Here is an 18,888-nt window from a genome sequence, read left to right as displayed (position 1 = left end):
TTCTCATGTTATATCAAGGATACCACTGATTTACAGTAAATACTGTAAATCTTTTGTGTTTGATAATGATGAGAAAGCTGATATTTGGCCCAGTTATTCTTGATAGCTTCTCATTCACTTTTGTTGTTAGTTGTTAAAAAAAGATTATCTTCTGATCTTTTCTATTATTTAGAAATTTTCCAACACTATGTGTTCTACCAGCTCATATGCTACTAGTGTCTCATTGTATGTGGAGGGTGGAGAGTAAAATTTTCATTATCTTTATTAATTATAATAGAAATTCCATTTGTAATTTGACATAATACCCTAAATAGCTAGTTTAGGGAATTAAATGAAATATTATTTTTCTGTATTTATTGAATTGGCAAAAATGTTAAACTAATTCCGTTCACCAAACAAAATTCCACTCAATTTAAAAAGTGAAAATTTATGAACTTGTTACTAAATGTATCCTTTTGAAATAAGTAAAAGTTTATTTATTTTCATTAAGAGTTTTGATGTTCTATTCCCTGATCATTTAATTGTATCCTGTCTCTCAATCTGCAAAAGACCAGTTTCTTCCTATCAATCATAATACATCTAATGGATGTATCAAGATGAAAATTAGTACTCTTTGTGTTATGAATCATGTTTTCAGTGTTTAATTATAGACTGTATTATGTCATCCTTCATATCAATTCTTAAATAAAATCTGATACCTAAATAATGTCTTTGCTCTTCCCTCTGTAAGAAGATCAATGCAGTTATTTTCATGCCCATTTCTTAAGTGAAGAACCTAGGAATGAAAATGTTATGACTTGCCCAGTCACATAATTAAAAAAATACTCATCAAAAGCAAGGTTAGAATCTAGATCATTTTACTCATTGTCCATCTAGTGATCTTTCTATACATGGCATGAATACTTCAATTATCTTACTTAATCTATACCTGAAAGCATTCCATTAAATTATTTTTCAAATTAGATTTCAAAATTTAAACTTTATTATGAAGTCTGAAATAAAGGTTAAAAAGAAGGGGCAGAAAACTTATTTGCCTATATCCTATAAGTAATCATGTCCAAATTGGATTTTAACATTTCATCCTGATTGATTTATTTTGATGGATTAGTCATGCTTATATCTATACATATTTTTGCAGTACTACCATTTTTTTATCCAATTAAAAATACGTGTTCAGAATCTAGAGACTTTATTGTCAAAGACTACAAATTCCTTGACATGTTTGATCAAACAAAAGGACAATGAAGACAATATAAGATAGCCTTAATAATTAATTTCTATGATCCATAGCCTTGGAAAGCTATAATGAAAAGAGATTTAGAAAAAAAACGTGAATTAATTCAGGAAGACAATAAAGATTTCATTTAACCCAGAATACTTAAAGTCTCTTTGAAGCAATAGGAAAGAAAATTGTACATTTCAATTAGTAAAATATTTTATGTTTAAAATATATTTGTACTCTACTACAATTAGAAAAGTTTTGGTACTAATTTTTAATTTTTTTTTTAATCTGCTTCACAGGGCAGCTAGGTGGCACAATGAGTAGAGCACCAGCCCTGGAATCAGGAGGCCCTGAGTTCAAATTCGGCCTCAGACATTTAACACCAAAACTAGCCATGTAACCTTGGGCAAGTTACTTAACCCCCAACTGTCCTCCAAAAAGCAAAAAAAAATCTGCTTCATAAAAGATTATTAGTATAAACAATTAAAGAGAATATATCCATATTTTACAATGCTCCAATGAAATACTATTCTGCCTAAAATACACAGAGAAATTAGTTTGTTATGAGTCTTGTCAAGTATTCACTATTTTAACTTATAGGCAGAGTAGGTCAGTGGAATGAACAATGAATTTGGAGTCAGAAGACATGGGATTGAATCTAGGATCTGCTCCTTATCCTCTCTGACATCAGATCAGAGACTCTTTGAACATCCTCATTTCCCTGATTTTCAAAAGAGGGAACTCAACTAAACATCCTTTAAGCTCATCAAGCTTTAAATCTATGATCTCATATAATACTTTAAGGTTTATAAAGTACTATCTACCCTATGTAGGTTATTCAAATTATCTCTGTTTTACAAATGAAGAAACTAGGGTTCAGAAAATTTAAATAATTCACCTAACATTACACAATTATTAACTATTAAAGCCAGGATTTAAATCCAGGCTTTCAGATTCCAGCTCTCTTTCTATAATACTCAGTTGCTTCCAACATGTTTAGGAAATGAACAAAAGAACATTCACAAGGACCATTTCCTTTTTCACTAAGTTCATTTGCACTGACTGTGTACTTCTTTTGTTCTGTTGCTTTAAGATTTTTATTCATTCAATTAAGAAAATATGCTAGAAATTTCATATTCCAATGTGTTCTCTGTAAGTTTCATTCTAACACTTTTTGTCTCTCTCCCATACTCTCTCACACTGTTTCTGTTGTCTCTCTATGTGTCTGTTTCTATCTCTCTCCCCAATCCTATTCTTAGCATAGAGGAAAATGCATACCCACAAAATCTCTCATGTCTTATGCCTCTATTCTATATACAGTATCCCAACCCTAGATAAGGTGCTCATTCATCTCTTTGGATATACTATTGCAATGGTTTCTAACGATCTCCCTACTTCCATTCTTTCCAGTCCGCTAACAAGCATTTATTAAGTACCTACTACGTGCCAGGCATTGTGCCTACCACTAGGTATACAAAAAGAAATGCACAAATAGCTGCTGATCTCAAGATTACATTCTAATGGGGGAGACATCATGGAAACCATTATGTACAAACATGAAACATATATGACAAATTGAAGGTAGTCTCCAAGGAAGGCATTAGCATTTCTTCTCTATTACCCAATTTTTAGACCATTTTCCAAATAATCTTCCTAAAGCAAAGATCTGGCATTACTCTTCTGCTCAGAAGTCTTTAGAAGCTCCCCCTGTTTTTCCACATAAAATAATAATTCCTTAGTACAACATTTAAAGTCTTCCATAATGTCTTAAACCTGCCATTCCAGGATTGTTGTAATACATAGTTCTCAATTCTTTCTTTTCCCTAATCTCAACTTGTCCTTTCCTGTTTCTTTATCTTTGTTCATGAATGTAAAATGGTTTCATAGTGTTGGTTGATGAAATCTTCCGATTTCTTCAAAGCCCTGTTCAAGTTATATCTCTTTCATGAAGATTTTCCTGACTTTCTGCTTATAAGCCATTTCTCTCTCCTTAAATTTTTTATGCCTCTTTGGTCCTTTCCTTTATACTTATATTATAATTTGTCATATATTCATCTGAACATTTCTCCTATTTTTCTCACTGTTGACAAGTTCCTTTAGATCAGAGATTGTGCCTTTGCATACTTTAAAATAAAAACTAACATTAATATAGTACTTACTATATTCCAGGCACTGTACTAAGTGCTTTACACTTATTATCTCATTTGATCCTTGTAATAACCCTGGGAGCTAGGTACTATTATTATTCTTATTTTCCAGGTAAGGAAACTGAAGCAAAAAGAGTATAAGTAACTTGCCCAGCATCACACAACTGTGTTTGAGTTTTAGCTCATATCATCATGACTAGAGACCCTGTGCTCTAAATACTGTGCCATCTACCTACCCTCTAACATTGTGTATTACATCTAGTAGGGTCTCAAAATATTTAAAATCACAGAAAATTAAATTTGGAAATATTAAGTGGCAAGAAAAATATAAAAAGATTAAAGAAGCTTTGCAAACATTTTATAATCACTAAGCTTATAAACATCCCATTTGATTTATAAATAACATTAACTGCATACTTATTTGTTACAGGGAGTCTGTCCTTTCCAAATCAGTGTCTTCTTTCTATTCCTATACAAAATCTCATGCTCATATCCGAAGCACTATTGTATTTAAGAATATTTTCTATATGATACGGTAGATTTATACAAGATAAAGTACCAACTCCACAGTCTGACATGTAAGGTTATCCACAATCCCCTTTAATGTATCTGTCCTGCCTTAACCGTTTATTACATCACTCCCCACATTCTATGGTCCAGTCAGATGGGACGACCTGCTCTGCTAGGAATTTGAGATAACTCCCTCTTGGCTGTGTGGTACCACAGGGCATCTACCTAATAAACTTGTTCCTCATCTATACCTCTCAGAATCCTTAGCATACCTTCAAGGCTCAGCATGTATTACCTCCTTTAGGGAACCCTTCCTGATACTCTAAGGTCATGTTGTTTTCTCCTTCCACAAATATTTCTGGAGCATTTTCCTTGGATCGCTTTTTGTTCATTTTCACTCATAACCTTTTATTATACTCATCTATGTAAATGTCATATCCCCCTCAGTGTAATGTATCCTTGAAGTGTTTTTCCTCCTTTTTTATACCCTTTAACACTGTGTCTTACACATAGCAAGCACTGAATAAATGTTTTTTGAATAAACTACTAAATTTGTCAAACTTTTTAATAATTGCTCATTACGTTCATTGCTCAGATACAAGGCCACACATTAATTTTCATGGCTACTGCTAAGGCATTTTCAGTGTTTTACTAAAGAAAACTACTGGAACTGATGATTCATTTGATATTTTCTTATTTAGGTGCATTATATATTAGCATGCATCCTAAAATAAAATCTGAAAATGATGCAAGATAATTTACCCACTCTATTAAGACAGTTATGAGTCTGTTAGCTATAAACTCCTAACTCTTATTATCACTTTTTCAAACATATTTCAAGCCTACTTTGAACTTGGTTTATAATTCTTCATGCACACACACACATACATACATACATGAACTTTAAAAACAATTATAACTTTATTTCAATATAATTTGTTCCTTTTGTAGTCCAATGTGTTTTATGTATTAAAAAACATTCTGAAAAGGGGGCTATTGGCTTCATCAGATAGGGAGAGGTTTCAACACACACACACACACACATACACACAAGCTGAAGAATCACTGATTTAAGTAAAAAGAATATCATATCCTAAATGTCCTACACACATTTATATTACATGTATACAAATATATGTATATATGTACATATGTATATCCATATATAGTTAATAATGCAGATATTTATTAGTGGACTTCAACAATTATTGCTTAAATTAAATAACATATTTTAAAATGATGACATTTAAATTTCAGATTTCAAAAGCATACATTTTTAAATTTAGATTCTTCCATAATGAACAAATTTTGTAGAATGAATTATCACAAATTTTACCTTAATTAAAAATAATAAAATGGAATCATTTTGAAATGACCATATGACTTCTCTATAGCTGGCATATAATTATAAATGTAAACTTTTATAGCAATAGAAAAATAGTCTCAAGTACAGTTAGTATCAGTCTTATCTATAAATACAAGGGAAAATTAGCATGTTCCAGCATTCCAATCTATCTTTCTCCTTGAACTACCTATCTTTATACTTATCTTCATAAAGGAACTATACTCTATGTGTGCACAAGTTTTGTCTACTTTGGAACACATATCAGTAAATGTTCACAAACTTCATCTTTAAAAGGATTAATAGTCCACCGAAGCTCAAATTATTTATATAGAAGTTGCTATCTCCAAAAATATTGATGAATAATGAAATTGTTTTCACATCCAATTATAATGAACAGATAAATGTTGCAAATTGAATTTTAAATGATATGCTAATCCTGGGATTACTTTGATAGGAAAACTGATCAGAACATTAACTTTAGCTATTATTTAAGGCCTTTTAGACATTGACACACAGTCAAACAGAAATCACCATTTTGGGGGGATTTTTAATGCTCTCTGTGAAGACAGTCCAGGATCTGAAATATATGGTAACATTTGGAGTAGCAAAAAGGAGAAGAAAAATGTTATCTTTTCTTCCTTCCTTTCTTCTTCTCCTGCCATCATTATAAATTCATAGGTCATGCTCAAGGTTCCTACACTTCTAAATCCTATGATCCTTTGATCCTAAGAGTAGATAATAGAAGCATTGAACTATACATTCTTTTCCTGTTCGCCCTATAACAGATTCTATGTACCTCTTACATGCTGTCTTAAAGCTGTGGAACAAGATTTGAATTTTTTTTTCTTTATGTCTTTTTTTCTCAAGACTTAAATTTGTCATACTCAATTTAATAAACACAGTTAAGTGTATGGTTTAATGCTATATAATGAGGATACAAAGACACCGGCAAGGAACTAACAAGTCAATAATATATACTCTCTATATTATATATACTAGGCTATATATATTTGTGTGTCTATATTATGTGTTTATATGTGTGTATCTTACTTCATAGGTTGACACATTCAAATCTATGTGAATTACCTAGGTTGACTAGTCCTCTCAGGAGATTCAGACAATTATCAGAGTATTGTTCAAAGTTCTTCCAGTTCATAACAAACCCCTGTAATCACCTCTCCACCCTTACCCAGGATTGCCATATAAATGTAGGCTTAAAATAAGCACTTTGCTAAGAGGCATCTTAAGTCATTATTCCTTTTGATTTGTAAATGCTTTTGCCAACAGGTGTTGAAATGGCATGAGTTTCAAAGACTGTCACATCATTGGAAAAAAAATGAGATGAATGGTTTATATAAAGTTATGAAATATGTCTCAATAATTTCCCTTCTGCCATTTTGGATCATACCAAGTATTTTGTATAACCTATAACCCTAAATAGCAATTAGATGAGATGAAGTATTTCATAAAGGTTAGTGAGCCAGTCTCTGGGTTAAATAAAACTGAACCTAAGACTTCCCTCTGAGATGCACTAGCTGATCTTCATTCCTGGAATTCTTTGCAGATTCAATTCTGCCTCCTGGTTTCCCTCATGTTTGTATTTTTGTCTTTGTTTTATTTTTCTTCCAAATCTTGGCTAAAATTCCACTTGCTGCAAGAAACTTGTCCCAGTTCCCTTCTAGTGCCTCTCCTCTGTTATTGTTACCAATTTATCCTGTATTTATCTTTATTGCATATAGTTGTTTGAATATTGTCTCTCTATTTGGTTGGGGCCTCACTGAAGGCAGGGCCTCGTGCCAGGCACATAATAGGTATTAATAAATGCTTGATAACTTTATTTGCTTTGTGTCAATGAGTAAATCATTCAATTTCTCAATGCCATAGACTGTTTCCCAAAACTCTTGAGTTAGAGAAAAATCAACTATGTATTTTTCCCACTGGGAGTGTGAAAGTACGAGTATGGGAGTTCCCACAATGAAGAAATTATAGGTGTGGAACACACAGTTGAACACTACTAGGTAAAAATAAATGTTCTGAATAAGAAAAGTGGAAAGGTTATCAACAAAAGACCCCTGACCAAAAATAGAATCAAAAGGAGACTGCTTTTTCAAACTGTTTTTTCTTTATTTCTTTGAATGGAAACCATTCATATCTATCTCTCTTATGTCTCATACCTTCTTTCAGTACAGAAAAGGAAGCTGTGCTGGGGGAAAAAAAGAGAGGAAGGAAGGAAATGACAGGAAACCTGACAGACACTGAATGCACACATTACATGTACATATACATTTATCCATATATGTGTATATACACATATATACATACCATATATACATACATATATGCATATATACACCTATATGGGGTGACATATAGGATAAACAATACACATACTTATGTGGGCCTTTTATATTCATTATGTAATTTGTTATACGTGTGTGTGGGTATGTCTGTGCATGGATGTATATATGTGTGAAATACATATATACATATATCCTATGTGTTTATATAGATGAACATATATACACATATATACACACATATCTCAGGGACAGTAAGAGAAACAAATATCTTCAGTTGTCCTGGAATTGAATGGAATACAAATAGACAACAATTCAGTGAATAGAACACTGGTCCTGGAGTCAGGAGGACTTGAGGTCAAATCCAATCTCAGACATTTGACATACTAACTAGCTGTATAAGTCACTTAACCCCAATTACCTTGCCTTCTCCCCTCCAAAAAAAGTGGACAACTATTTCAATTTCCCTTTATTCGAGGAGCTCTTTAAAAAGCAAATAAGGGTATAGTAGGTCTGAGGATTCTAAAATTTAGAGCTATAAAGGAAAAAAATGAGGAAATTGAGGCTTAAAGAGGTTAAGTCACTTGCCCAAGGTCACATGCAGGTAGCAGAACCTAGATTGCAAATAAGATCTTCTGACTCAAAATCCAGTGCTCTAAGCTTTACACTCATTATTTTTGACCTCCATTCTCCCAGTGTATTTTCCCCCTGTACACGCTTGATTATTTAATTCTTCCAAAAATTAGAATTATGAAGTAGTAATAATGAAGTGTCATGGGAAAGCATTGTTGTATTGGTCTTATTCATCTTTAAAAAGATAATGTGCTCTGTAATGTAAGCATGAGTATTAAAAATGGAGAAAGCCCTTCTGTATCAGTCTTTAATTCCACATGTCAATTTTGAATACTAAGTGAATTAATTTCATTTGTGATTCATTTTAGCCAAACCCCCTCATTCTATAAATGATTTTGGTATAAGAGATACCTGAATAACATCCTTGAGTAGAACACTAGAAAGAAGAAAAGACCTTATTTCATTGATTCACACAGGTTTAATTATTTCATGTAAAGGAAAGAAAAAATTCTGGGTTCCAAAATATGCATGCCAGACAGAAACTCTAAATTATGAACTAAAAACAATTTGAAAAAAAAAATATATATATCAGTTCCTTAACAATGCCTTTATAGAATGACTCTCAATAATTCATGACATAAAACATAATTTTAAAAAGATCTTAGGTTCATTATAAGAAATAATGAGTTTGCATTTCATTACTAATCAGATCTGCAAACTGTTATTAGGTCAATATTAAAAAAAAATAATTCTAGTAAAACATCTATTCTCAGAACAGATATCACATTCCCTCAAGAGAATATTTGATATCTTTGGTTTAAAAAAGAATACTTTAGTACCCCCCCCCAAAAAAAATTCATATTCCACTGTTGGTTTGGTTTTGAATTCGCATAATATCTGGGACAAAACAGAAATTGTACCTTCAAAATGTAAATGTTACATTAAAATGGACCTACCTATGCAATGGTTACTACTGACCCTTGTCATGATAGCATAGATGTCCCTAAGTCATTGTACACCTGTAGACTCTATGTGAAATACTTATTCAATTGAATACAAAAACCACCATTGCTTACTAAAAGTGCAAAGCTTTATAAAATTGATTAATTAATTCATGTATTTTTTATTATCTTGACTTGCAGTTCTGAAGAAGAGAAAATACATCAAGGTAAAATGAAAAGATTGATGATGTCTCAATTTTCTAAAAACTATGCATTACGTTATTGTTTTGTGAAGATAATTTGGTAGAAAATTAAGGCATAAATGATGATCGAAAACAAAAATAAGAGGATATGAATTCACCTTTGATAAGAATAGAATGAAATCATTCCTTCTTAAATTTATAAGTTAACTATTAGAAATACATTTTGAACATGATTTAACCCTTTTAAAGTCTATCTAACTTTCCCTCTCCTTAGCTTTCATCTGTAGCAACTAATGAAGTCCCCTCTCAGATTGGTGTGAAAAACATAGCATATAACCTTTTAACAAATCACTTACAAAACACAATAGCTCATAAGTATATTATGAGTATCTACTTGTTCACAGTTTTTACACTGATTCAAATAACCTAAAAAGGTTAAAGATGCCTTAAGGCCTAAATTCAGAGAATAGATACTGCAGTTGTTCATTGATCCAAAATAAGTTTTTACCCCAAAACTGTTAAGTTCAATTATTCAGTTCTCTTATCATGTTACTTGTCTGAACACCATCATTGCTGTCTTCATAGAAGCATTCCCAGCCCATTTTTCCCAGCTCATTATGCACAAAGAACAGAAATTGTCGGTCTTTTAGCTATGGACTAACTATGCACTAACTGAATTATTCATTTACTAAAAAAGTTAAGTAAACCAGTATACTTCCTCTAATCTTAGAACTACCTTGATTCATGCCTCTTAATCATGACCAGTATATTATTTATAAATCATATGTATTGTACATGGTGCAACTTCTCTTGTCAACTACTGCCTTTCAAGGGGATTAGCATGAAGATAGTAGACTTGTGATTTTTTATTATCTTTAGGAGTGGATTAAAGTATGACAGTTTGGAACTACTGATGAATATGTTCTTCTGTTTTTTATTTAGGAACTCTCAAACTTTTTTTTTCTTTATACTGCCTAACTGTCTTAATAAGAGAGATTTTACCAATGCATTTTGCATTCGTGTGTGTGTGTGTGTGTGTGTGTGTGTGTGTGTTCGTGTGGTAGCTTCTGATTCTAAGGGACACTAATTAGTTTTAAATGGTGTTAAATACCATCCCTGCAGTTGCAAGTGCTTCTCTGGGAATTTTACCAGAGAAAAGAACTCCTGTAATTTAAAATCACTTTGTTTTCTTCATTCAAGTTATTAGTTAAACAACGACCTGTAGAACTCTTAAAAGTCCCCCCTGCACATACACACCCCACACTGTCCATTAGTCTGGATGGCTACCAAGCACATCTCCTTCACCAGCTCCATCTCCCTACAGCAATTCCCATCCCCCAAAGTGCCTCTAGCAGAGGAATAGCTTGAAGCAAGTTCAGCTTTCCTCTCACAAAGCCTTGGCTGGCCTTAAAGGAAATTCTCTTAACAACGTGTCAATTTTATATTGGCCACAAAGACAACTTCTGTTTGGGGGGAGGGGAGGAAAGAGGGACTGGAGCTTGGCTGTCCCTTTCCACAGACAAGGATCTTTGTGGCAATCAGAAAACATTTCCTGAATAAAAAATCAACACACTCTCCCTTTGCATGGTGGGGGAGCAGGCACAAACATATAACATCACTCCCCTCACAGAGATGAAATGCATCCAGTAAGTTCCCAATCAGGAAATGTGTTTTCTGCTCTTCTTTCCTTGTGATCCCTTCTCTCCCCACCCTCCAAATCACTTGTTAAACATAATCCACAGCTTCAAAATCTCTATGTAGCGCCCCTGGTAGGAATTGGGAAAATGCTGTAAATCACTTCTGCACTTTATCTCCTCCTTCTGCATTTCCGTTATACTCTGTCTTTCCAAACAGCCCATCTCTGACACTCTCCCTCTTTCTTTGTGCTGATCAACAGGGGATCAGAATCGAAGGCAGAAATCCTTTGTAGCAGACCTAATGTGAGTCTTCTAGTTCTCATACTCAATAATAACCCTTCTACACAAGTCCAGAGGGGGAGGTAGGACAATTAATTTGCAAGTGTGGTTTAATTGAGCTCCTGCCTCCCACCCATCCCTCTGCTCCCAACAACATGTGACTTCACAGCCATTGCACCACAGTGAGCTTGCTTCTGCTTCCAGTTGAGTCCCACATGGACCTCTCCCTAAGGACCAGAGAGCATGTGGGGTTTATGGTGCAAAGCATCTCAAATAAAACCACAGATCTATGCCATTGCTTCTCCTGCCTCGATTTTTCAAGACTGACAATTCACTATTGAATTTATGCATTTTCAGTTATTTTGTTTTATCTTTGTAATTTATTTTTCTTTGTTTGTTCTTTGGGGGAGGCGGGGGAGAAAGGGAACCTAATGGCCAAAAAGTGCAAGATCAGAGGATTTGATTTTTTCCTGCAGATATATTTCAAGAGATTCTGCATCGTCCTTCATTCCTGGCTTTCTCCCTCTACCTACCTCCTCAGTTCACAGAACAAGATATCATTTGTCTTCCAACCTGTGACTATCTCTTGGCCAAGCTACAAACTCAAGGAAGGGCTTAGAACTGGTATCTGCTCTCCTCTACATGCATAGGCACCAACAGATACATCTGGAAGAATTTGCCAAGCTTAGGGTACCTCTCACTTCATTTCAGTCCTCAAGTGCGTTCAAAAGTCTCCATGGGTGTGCTTCATTCTAATAAAACTTGCTCATCCTCCTACCTCCCATGATTCCCAGATCTCAAATCAATAAAAACCTTCTTTTTCTTCGTGCTAGGCTCACATGAGATGAATCCAAAAACAGCAGAAACACAAGAGGGAGTAAGATGACCTAGGCTTGACATAAAAAACCTTTTTTAAGTTTGCTAAGCATCCCCTTTCTCACTCCATCACCCTAAACCCTCAAACCCTGTTTCCTCTGTACTTACCTTCTTTCGGTGGGCGCTTGGCTTCCCTGGTAAGATTGCAGACCTGGGTAGTTTGCAGCTCCTGGGTTAGGCAGCCCTCGGTCTGCTCATTGAGGGGAAGCACCACGTTATTTAACAACATCAGGGACTGATCGTCTATTCCCCATTCCCCCAAATGCTGAGGACAGGTGCATTTTGTATACATGATTCCACAGGACTCCGTTCTCCCATTTTCGGATTTTAAGCAGCTCTCCAGCCAAGTGCATAATACATGGCAACCAAATTGACTTGGGCTCACCTTGTTCAAAACCAAAAACTCAAAAAAAGATTTTTCATCTTCATCCCCTTTTTTCTGTAATCCTGGAAATTCGATTGGATATACCCGACGTATTTGAATGAAATTTTTATCATACTGTAGAAATACAAAAGCATTCTTGGAATCGCAGAGTTGCATTATAGAATGGTTATTTTTTAAAAGATCCTTTATTTTTTCATGGGAAAAATGATCAAACTGATAAGCCAAAAGAGAAAAGTTAGAGCAGCTGAAGTCCTTTTTGGAAAATTTCAGGTAAATACTATATTTGGTTGGATCTGGATTTTCCAGCGTCCAAGTGCAGTTTGTAAAGTTTTTTGGAAACATTTCACTTACAGAATACGATCCATAAATGACTCCCTTCACCAACGTGGAACACCAGAAGTCTTGGGCAGCATTAAATCCAAACATAACCAGGAAATAGGTGGAAAATATATAAATCAGTAGATTACGAACAGCCTTCATCCTATGTCATTTGGCCTGTAAAAATGGGGATGAAATTACAATGCAAAGGTAATTCTGCACGCATTGAAAAAGAAACTCCTTCCAATATTGTGGCCAGCTGTTTTCAAGATTTCAGTTAAAACCCTTTACAAAAAGAAGGGCAGGTAATTTTTATTTTATAACGCAAAGAAATTTTTCGATGCTGTGTGAACAGCGCCACCACGTGGCCATTCACAGTGATCCAATTCTCTAAATTCAAATTAAAAATAAGATTTAATAGATCATTAATAGAAATGTCCTTACTCATCTAGCAGTTATCCCTGTCAGTGAATTATAAAACTACAAAATTAAAATAAAATCTATAGGTTTAACAAAGTGTCACTAAAGGTCAATTTTTAAGACATTTCAAAATTCAATTTGCATGCCTCCCTCCAAACTGTGCATGGAAATATATCATCTCACATAATCTAATCTGAAAATTTAGGAACAGATGTCATTAAATTATCTCCTTAATATTAAATGTGCAAAGTTATTGTGATGAGTTACAGCCACAATTTTAAAAAGCACAAATTATTATTTGTTGCAGATGGAACATTATCTCCCATATGTCTATATGCTTTTGCAGGACCACCTGGTATACAAAGGTCTCTGTAATGACAAATTCCTGTGAGACAAAATAAATGTCGTTGTATATTCTTAAAATTTTGTAAATATTATCTGGGAAAGTGTATAGATACATAAATACATACATAGAGGGAAATTATTTGAAGTGCCACTGAAAACCAGGATTTAAAGACATTCATTTCAATGTGACATTCCCTCTTGGGATACATAAAGTGGATCACTGTATTAGTATCTGTATCCAAAGGCGATGTCAATGAAAAGTCCCAGAACCACAGTAATTGAACTGGATTCAGGATTTTAATTGCTTTTTAAAATTAGTGCTTTTATCTAGACTTATCTACTGTAATTTGAAGATGTGCACATGACAGATGAAAGACATTTTAGATTTTGTGTCTTAGCACATTGCAGGTATTGAATGGGTCCCTTCCCAGTAATGGCCCCAAATCCCTCCTGTTTTGTTGTTGTTGTTGTTGTTGTTGTTTTACCTTGACTTTTCATAAGATAATAATCTTGATTATATTTACCTCTGTATGTTGTTATCCAAAAATAACTTGAATGTTTTCAGCTTTAACCTTTAAGAAGTTTTATTTTTCTTTAAAAAATGACTGACACTTCGTTTTCCAGTTAATGTCTGGGCTGAGAAAAGTGATGCCAAGTTAATTTTAAAAGTCTTTACAGACTGCAGCCTCTTCCGCTGTTCTGTAAACAGAAACAGACAGATACAGAGGCAGTTAGAGTTTTGAATCTTGGCTTTACCTAGGTTCTTCTCCCCCAACCCAAGGGAAAAAAAAGCTTCTTCCTTCCCATTGCATAACACACACCAACGCATACACACACAAACACAAACACACACACACACACACACACACCGACAGATTGAAGTCCCTGAAGAGATCCCTGAGCTTTCCAGATTATAATTTAAACTCTTAGTCTTAACGGGTAATACAGCACCAACTCTAAACCTCTTTATAGCTGCAGTTTAAAATATCATCAGAACTGCCAAAGCTATCCAAAACACTGGATCCTCTGTTTCCTACCAAATATATAGCCCAGTGAATAATACATTTTTTTTCTTGATGAAGTGAAGTTACAGAATATCTACATGTTTAAAAAAAGGGAAAAAAGTTAATGGAAATTCTGAGAATTATCCCCTTCTCTCCATGTAGCACTTTGTAGGCAATGCAGGTCTGCGCAGTATTCTACAGGATAGAGTGTAGGCGTTGAAAGCCAATGTGACAATAAGTGTCTAAATTAGGAATTCCAACCATGAAAAACGATTCATTTTATAATCTGCAACTCAAAAAGAGGTCTTCTTTCTCTTCCAAATGAAACCCCCGGACTTTTTCTTCCACATAATATGCTGGAGTCCATGTCTGCAGTGCTTTGCTCATCTTGAATTAGAAAACCTGGCAAAACAGTCCTGGTTTACTTCAGCGTTTGCTCAGGCGAGCTCCCTGAAAAGACCGTTCTTGATTTTTAAAAGCTTCAGTATACAAAAATCTCATTTTGTACTTAATTCCAGTAAAAGAATAACTGAGATGGCCTCTAGGAAGGACTGCAGGGTCAATTAAAACACCTGCTCCTCTTTAAGGAATAACTAAGGAAGGGGGTGGGGGGTTAGAGAATCTTAAGATTAGGTCATTTATTTATTTAGTTAGTGGTCTCCTGCTGAAAAGCAAGCGGGCATTTAGTTGAGCTATGTAAAACTGATTTTCTAGGTGACACTGTAGTTTTGTTGAACATAGACGGCGCCATCACTCCACTCATTTTTCCCCACTGTAAGACCCACTGACTTCCCTTATCTTAACTTCCTATTAACCTAAAATTCCTCCCCCCCCTTCATAAAATTACCCCAATCACACACAAACGTCAGATTTTCTCTGTCTCTCTGGAAATGACTCCCAATGAAGCAGCAAAACACACTTCTCTTAACTTTTCAACTGCGGCGTATGAGTAAATGCAGAGATTGGGGGGGGGGGGGGGGGGGAAGAGGATTAGGTGAGAGGGGCTTTTTTTATTTGTTTCCCCTCACCCCCAGCTTCTCCACCCGCCAGTAAAATCCTCTCCTTTCACTCCCTCCCCATATCCCAGGCTCCAAAGTCTATGGCAATAATCCCTGGTAATGGGCATGGAGAATGAATACCCCAGACCCCCTTACCTTCCACTCCGAAAGCTGAGGGAGGCTATTTCTCTAAGAGCCTAGCACAGGCACACGTCCCAACAACAGTGATGGAGAGACTCCCCTTCTGGCCGAATCACCGTTGCCCATTTTCCCCGGCTCAGGTTCCAAAACCAAGATTAAAAAAAAAAGAAAGAAAGAAAGAAAGAAAAGAAAGAAATAAAAGCACATTCACAAGAAGGAACGGGGCAAAAAAAAAAAAAAAAAAAAGGAGGGGGAAAGAGAGGACACCCCCAGCGAGCCCAGAGGTTGGCGCCGTATCCAACTCAATCCAACCTCCCAAACGAAGAACGGAGGGGGTGGGAAAGCCCAAGTCGAGAGACTGCAAGGGGAAAAAAATGGAACTGGCTTAAGAGCGACGATTTGTTTGACCAAATCTAACCCAACAACCCGGGTAGCCGAGATGCCAAGGAAACGCCGAGGCGAGAACTCTAAACGCTGGAGCTGCTGGTTAAGCGGGTTTGTTGGGTTGGTGGGGTTTTATTGGTATAAGATTAACAGGCTTATTCTTGTTCCTCTTTTCTCCCTCCTCCTCTTCCTCCTCCCCCCTCAGGTACTGATGGACGGACAGCGACTAGGAAAAAAAAATCCTTGGCTGATGATGTCGGAAAGCTGTTTGAATGCCGAGTGAGGAGGGAGTCGAGAGAGGGAGAGGGAGAGGGAGAGAGATAGTAAAGCTCTGTCTGTGTGTGCGCGCGCGCTCGAGCTCTTCTCTCCCTCTCCTGTGTGTGTATGAGTGTGTGTGCGCGCGTGCGTGTGTGTGTGTGTGTGTGTGTGTGTGTGTGTGTGTGTGCTCGCGCGCGTGCACGTGGGCGCTCGCTTTCCTCCAGTGTCTCAGGGTGCGCGCGCGCGTCCGAGTGCGCTGCGCTCTCCTCTCCAGCATGGGTGCGCTTCACTGCTCTCCCGGAGCTAGCTGTGCGCTTCCACAGGCGCTGCGCTCTCCCTCTTCAGTTCTGTCTGTGGTATTTGTGCGTGTGTGCCTGTGTGTTTTATATGTGTGGGTGTTTGTGAGTGTGGTGTGTGTGTGTGTATGTGTGTGAGTGAGTGAGAGAGAGAGAGAGAGAGAGAGAGAGAGAGAGAGAGAGAGAGAGAGAGAGAGAGATGGAATAAGGAGATAGGGAAATGGGAGTGGGGTGCGAAGTAGGGGAGGCAGAGAATCGGGAGGCGGGAAAGGAGAGAGAGGGAGGCAGCCAGAGGGACTCCAGTGTGCTCCAACCGGGCCTGCACGTCACGGCTACTCAAAACTGAGCACATCCGTCCTGCAAACGTTAGTTTCTGCGTCTGGGAGGTTTTTCCAGCCTCAGTTCCCACCGAGAGGGACTGGTTGCGACCGACTGTAAGAGAAACTCAGAGATCGGGATTGAAAGAAGGGGGCGGGAAAGAGGGGGTGGGGGTACGGGTAGTGGGAGGAGAAAAAGAGGAAGGTGGGGGGCAAGAAGTAAATCGAGCGCTTGATCTCCGTCTCTTAGCAAAAACCTGTCGCAGCCCAGATAGCTGTCAGTTGAGCCCTGAGATACAGATTAATTGATAACTGTACTTTGAGGAGAGTAAACATCATAGCTTTCAAACTGCTGCCTGTCCTTGGCTGGAACAATAGCAATTTTCTTAGTGAGATTGCAATTAACATCTTATTTGTTCTGGCTAGATAACGGGTTTCTGATCACGGTTTGGACTCCTCAGCCTTGTACATCTTGCATTGCTCGCTGCTTGGCAATGGGATCATGATTATGGGCTCGAAAGTTTTTTTTTTTTTTATATTTTTTATTCTTTTTCAAGTTACCGTAGTAACCAGTCAGGGCTGGAAGGAAGTGGGAGGAAGAAGAGGGGAGAATATGGTAAATGCATCAAATGTCTCGATTATGCGGGGTGGGCGGGGGAGGTATTTCCGTTGTTTTTTTTTTTTTGCCTCTAGTTCAGCCTGCTTGCAGAAATATTTGATGGAATAACTCCAAATAGATGCTACAAAAGGCTATTAGCCTCTTGGCTGTTTCTCTGCTCCAAACTCAGTTTGTAGTTTCCAAAACAAACGCTAGAATATCTTAGAGATGGAGCTGGGAGGAGGATTCTTAAAGTGGAAATTAAAAAAAAAAATAATATAATGGAATCATCAACAGAAGAAAGCTCCGTTTTGGCTTCAGGTGGAGTTGAATAAAACAATTTTCATTCATTTCCTATCCCCCCCCCCTTTTTTTTTTCTTTTCTCCCTTGCTTATGCCTCTTGTGCAGACTAGGCTACTGGAACAGCCTTTACAAGGCGGGTTAAGGGGGAAAAAAGTGTCCTCGATCTCTCTCCAAGCAAATTGTTTGGGATATGATAATTTGGGTTTTGGCCCCTAATGAATATTAACATCCCACGCAGCCTCTGCCTTAGGGCCAATGTCTGCTATTCTAGGTAATGCTGCAAAAGAAAAAAAAAATTGTCATTCTCTATCCAACCAGGTTCAAGATGTTAGAATTATTCACGGATTTAGAAAGTAGATCCTACGGGAAGGTGGAACCCTTCTTGATTGGTATATTTTTAATTGAATTTTCCATTCATTATAAATACAACTTCTTTATGATCTATAGAGAAAAATATATTTTTATCCAGTACATATTCCAAGGCAACATTTCTTAAAGTAAAGACATCTTTCTTCTTCCATTCATTTCTCCTTCTACAGAGGTTTGTATTGTATTGTTAGCCTTCTGTACTAAACAAATTCTGATCAGTAGTTGTTGGTCAGCGATTACAATTAAGGAGAAGAGATGACAAGAGAGGAGTATTGTTGCTTTTGGATAAATTAGGTTGAAAAGATCTCCTTTAAAAAGGTGAATAGTTTATGTAATTCTTTTTGGTTTAGTTTTTGGAAGGACAAAAGATGAAAGCTTTACATAAGGTTTTCCTAAAAAGAGACAAAGGGACACTGGATTTGGTTATATTTCTCCTTTATTCTTAGCAATTCCTTATATAATTTTAAATATGGATGATATCAATGAAGAATAGAGAAATCTCCAAAATTAAATATATATTCACACTAACAATGATCTCTCCCTAACAGAGGGACTACCTGTGAAGTAGTAATAGTAATTTCCAAAGAGTATACATACATTCATTTATATTCACGTTGGAACATGGGACTAGGTCAGAGAAGAAAGCCACCCTTAATAAAGTGTTTCACCCTTCACACTATTTCCCATAACCTTCATAAATTGCAGGCTACTGAGCTAGCCT

The 18,888-nt window shown here is 36.3% G+C and overlaps 1 protein-coding gene across 3 annotated transcripts in view; it reads right to left on the bottom strand.

Annotated features, from left to right (window-relative positions):
- ADGRB3 (adhesion G protein-coupled receptor B3) overlaps nucleotides 1-16,456 on the bottom strand; it is a 923,661-nt gene extending 907,205 nt beyond the window's left edge. For 2 of the 3 annotated variants that reach the window (XM_069070720.1, XM_069070722.1), the window contains exons 1-3: nucleotides 15,657-16,456; nucleotides 14,023-14,197; nucleotides 12,139-12,910 (exon numbers count right to left, since the gene is read on the bottom strand). In XM_069070720.1, the coding sequence (XP_068926821.1) occupies nucleotides 12,139-12,895 (757 nt within the window). In that variant the 5' untranslated portion in view covers nucleotides 12,896-12,910; nucleotides 14,023-14,197; nucleotides 15,657-16,456. The remainder of the gene's footprint in view (nucleotides 1-12,138; nucleotides 12,911-14,022; nucleotides 14,198-15,656) is intronic. The other variant, XM_069070721.1, reaches the window with a different exon arrangement.
- Between the last annotated feature and the right edge of the window lie 2,432 nt (nucleotides 16,457-18,888).

Source organism: Petaurus breviceps, unplaced genomic scaffold (assembly GCF_028583685.1).
Source record: "Petaurus breviceps papuanus isolate PSGF00001 unplaced genomic scaffold, PetGlider_PUasm1.0 90822, whole genome shotgun sequence".
Classification (NCBI taxonomy): Eukaryota; Metazoa; Chordata; class Mammalia; order Diprotodontia; family Petauridae; genus Petaurus; species Petaurus breviceps.
This window is presented reverse-complemented; position numbering and strand designations above follow the sequence as displayed.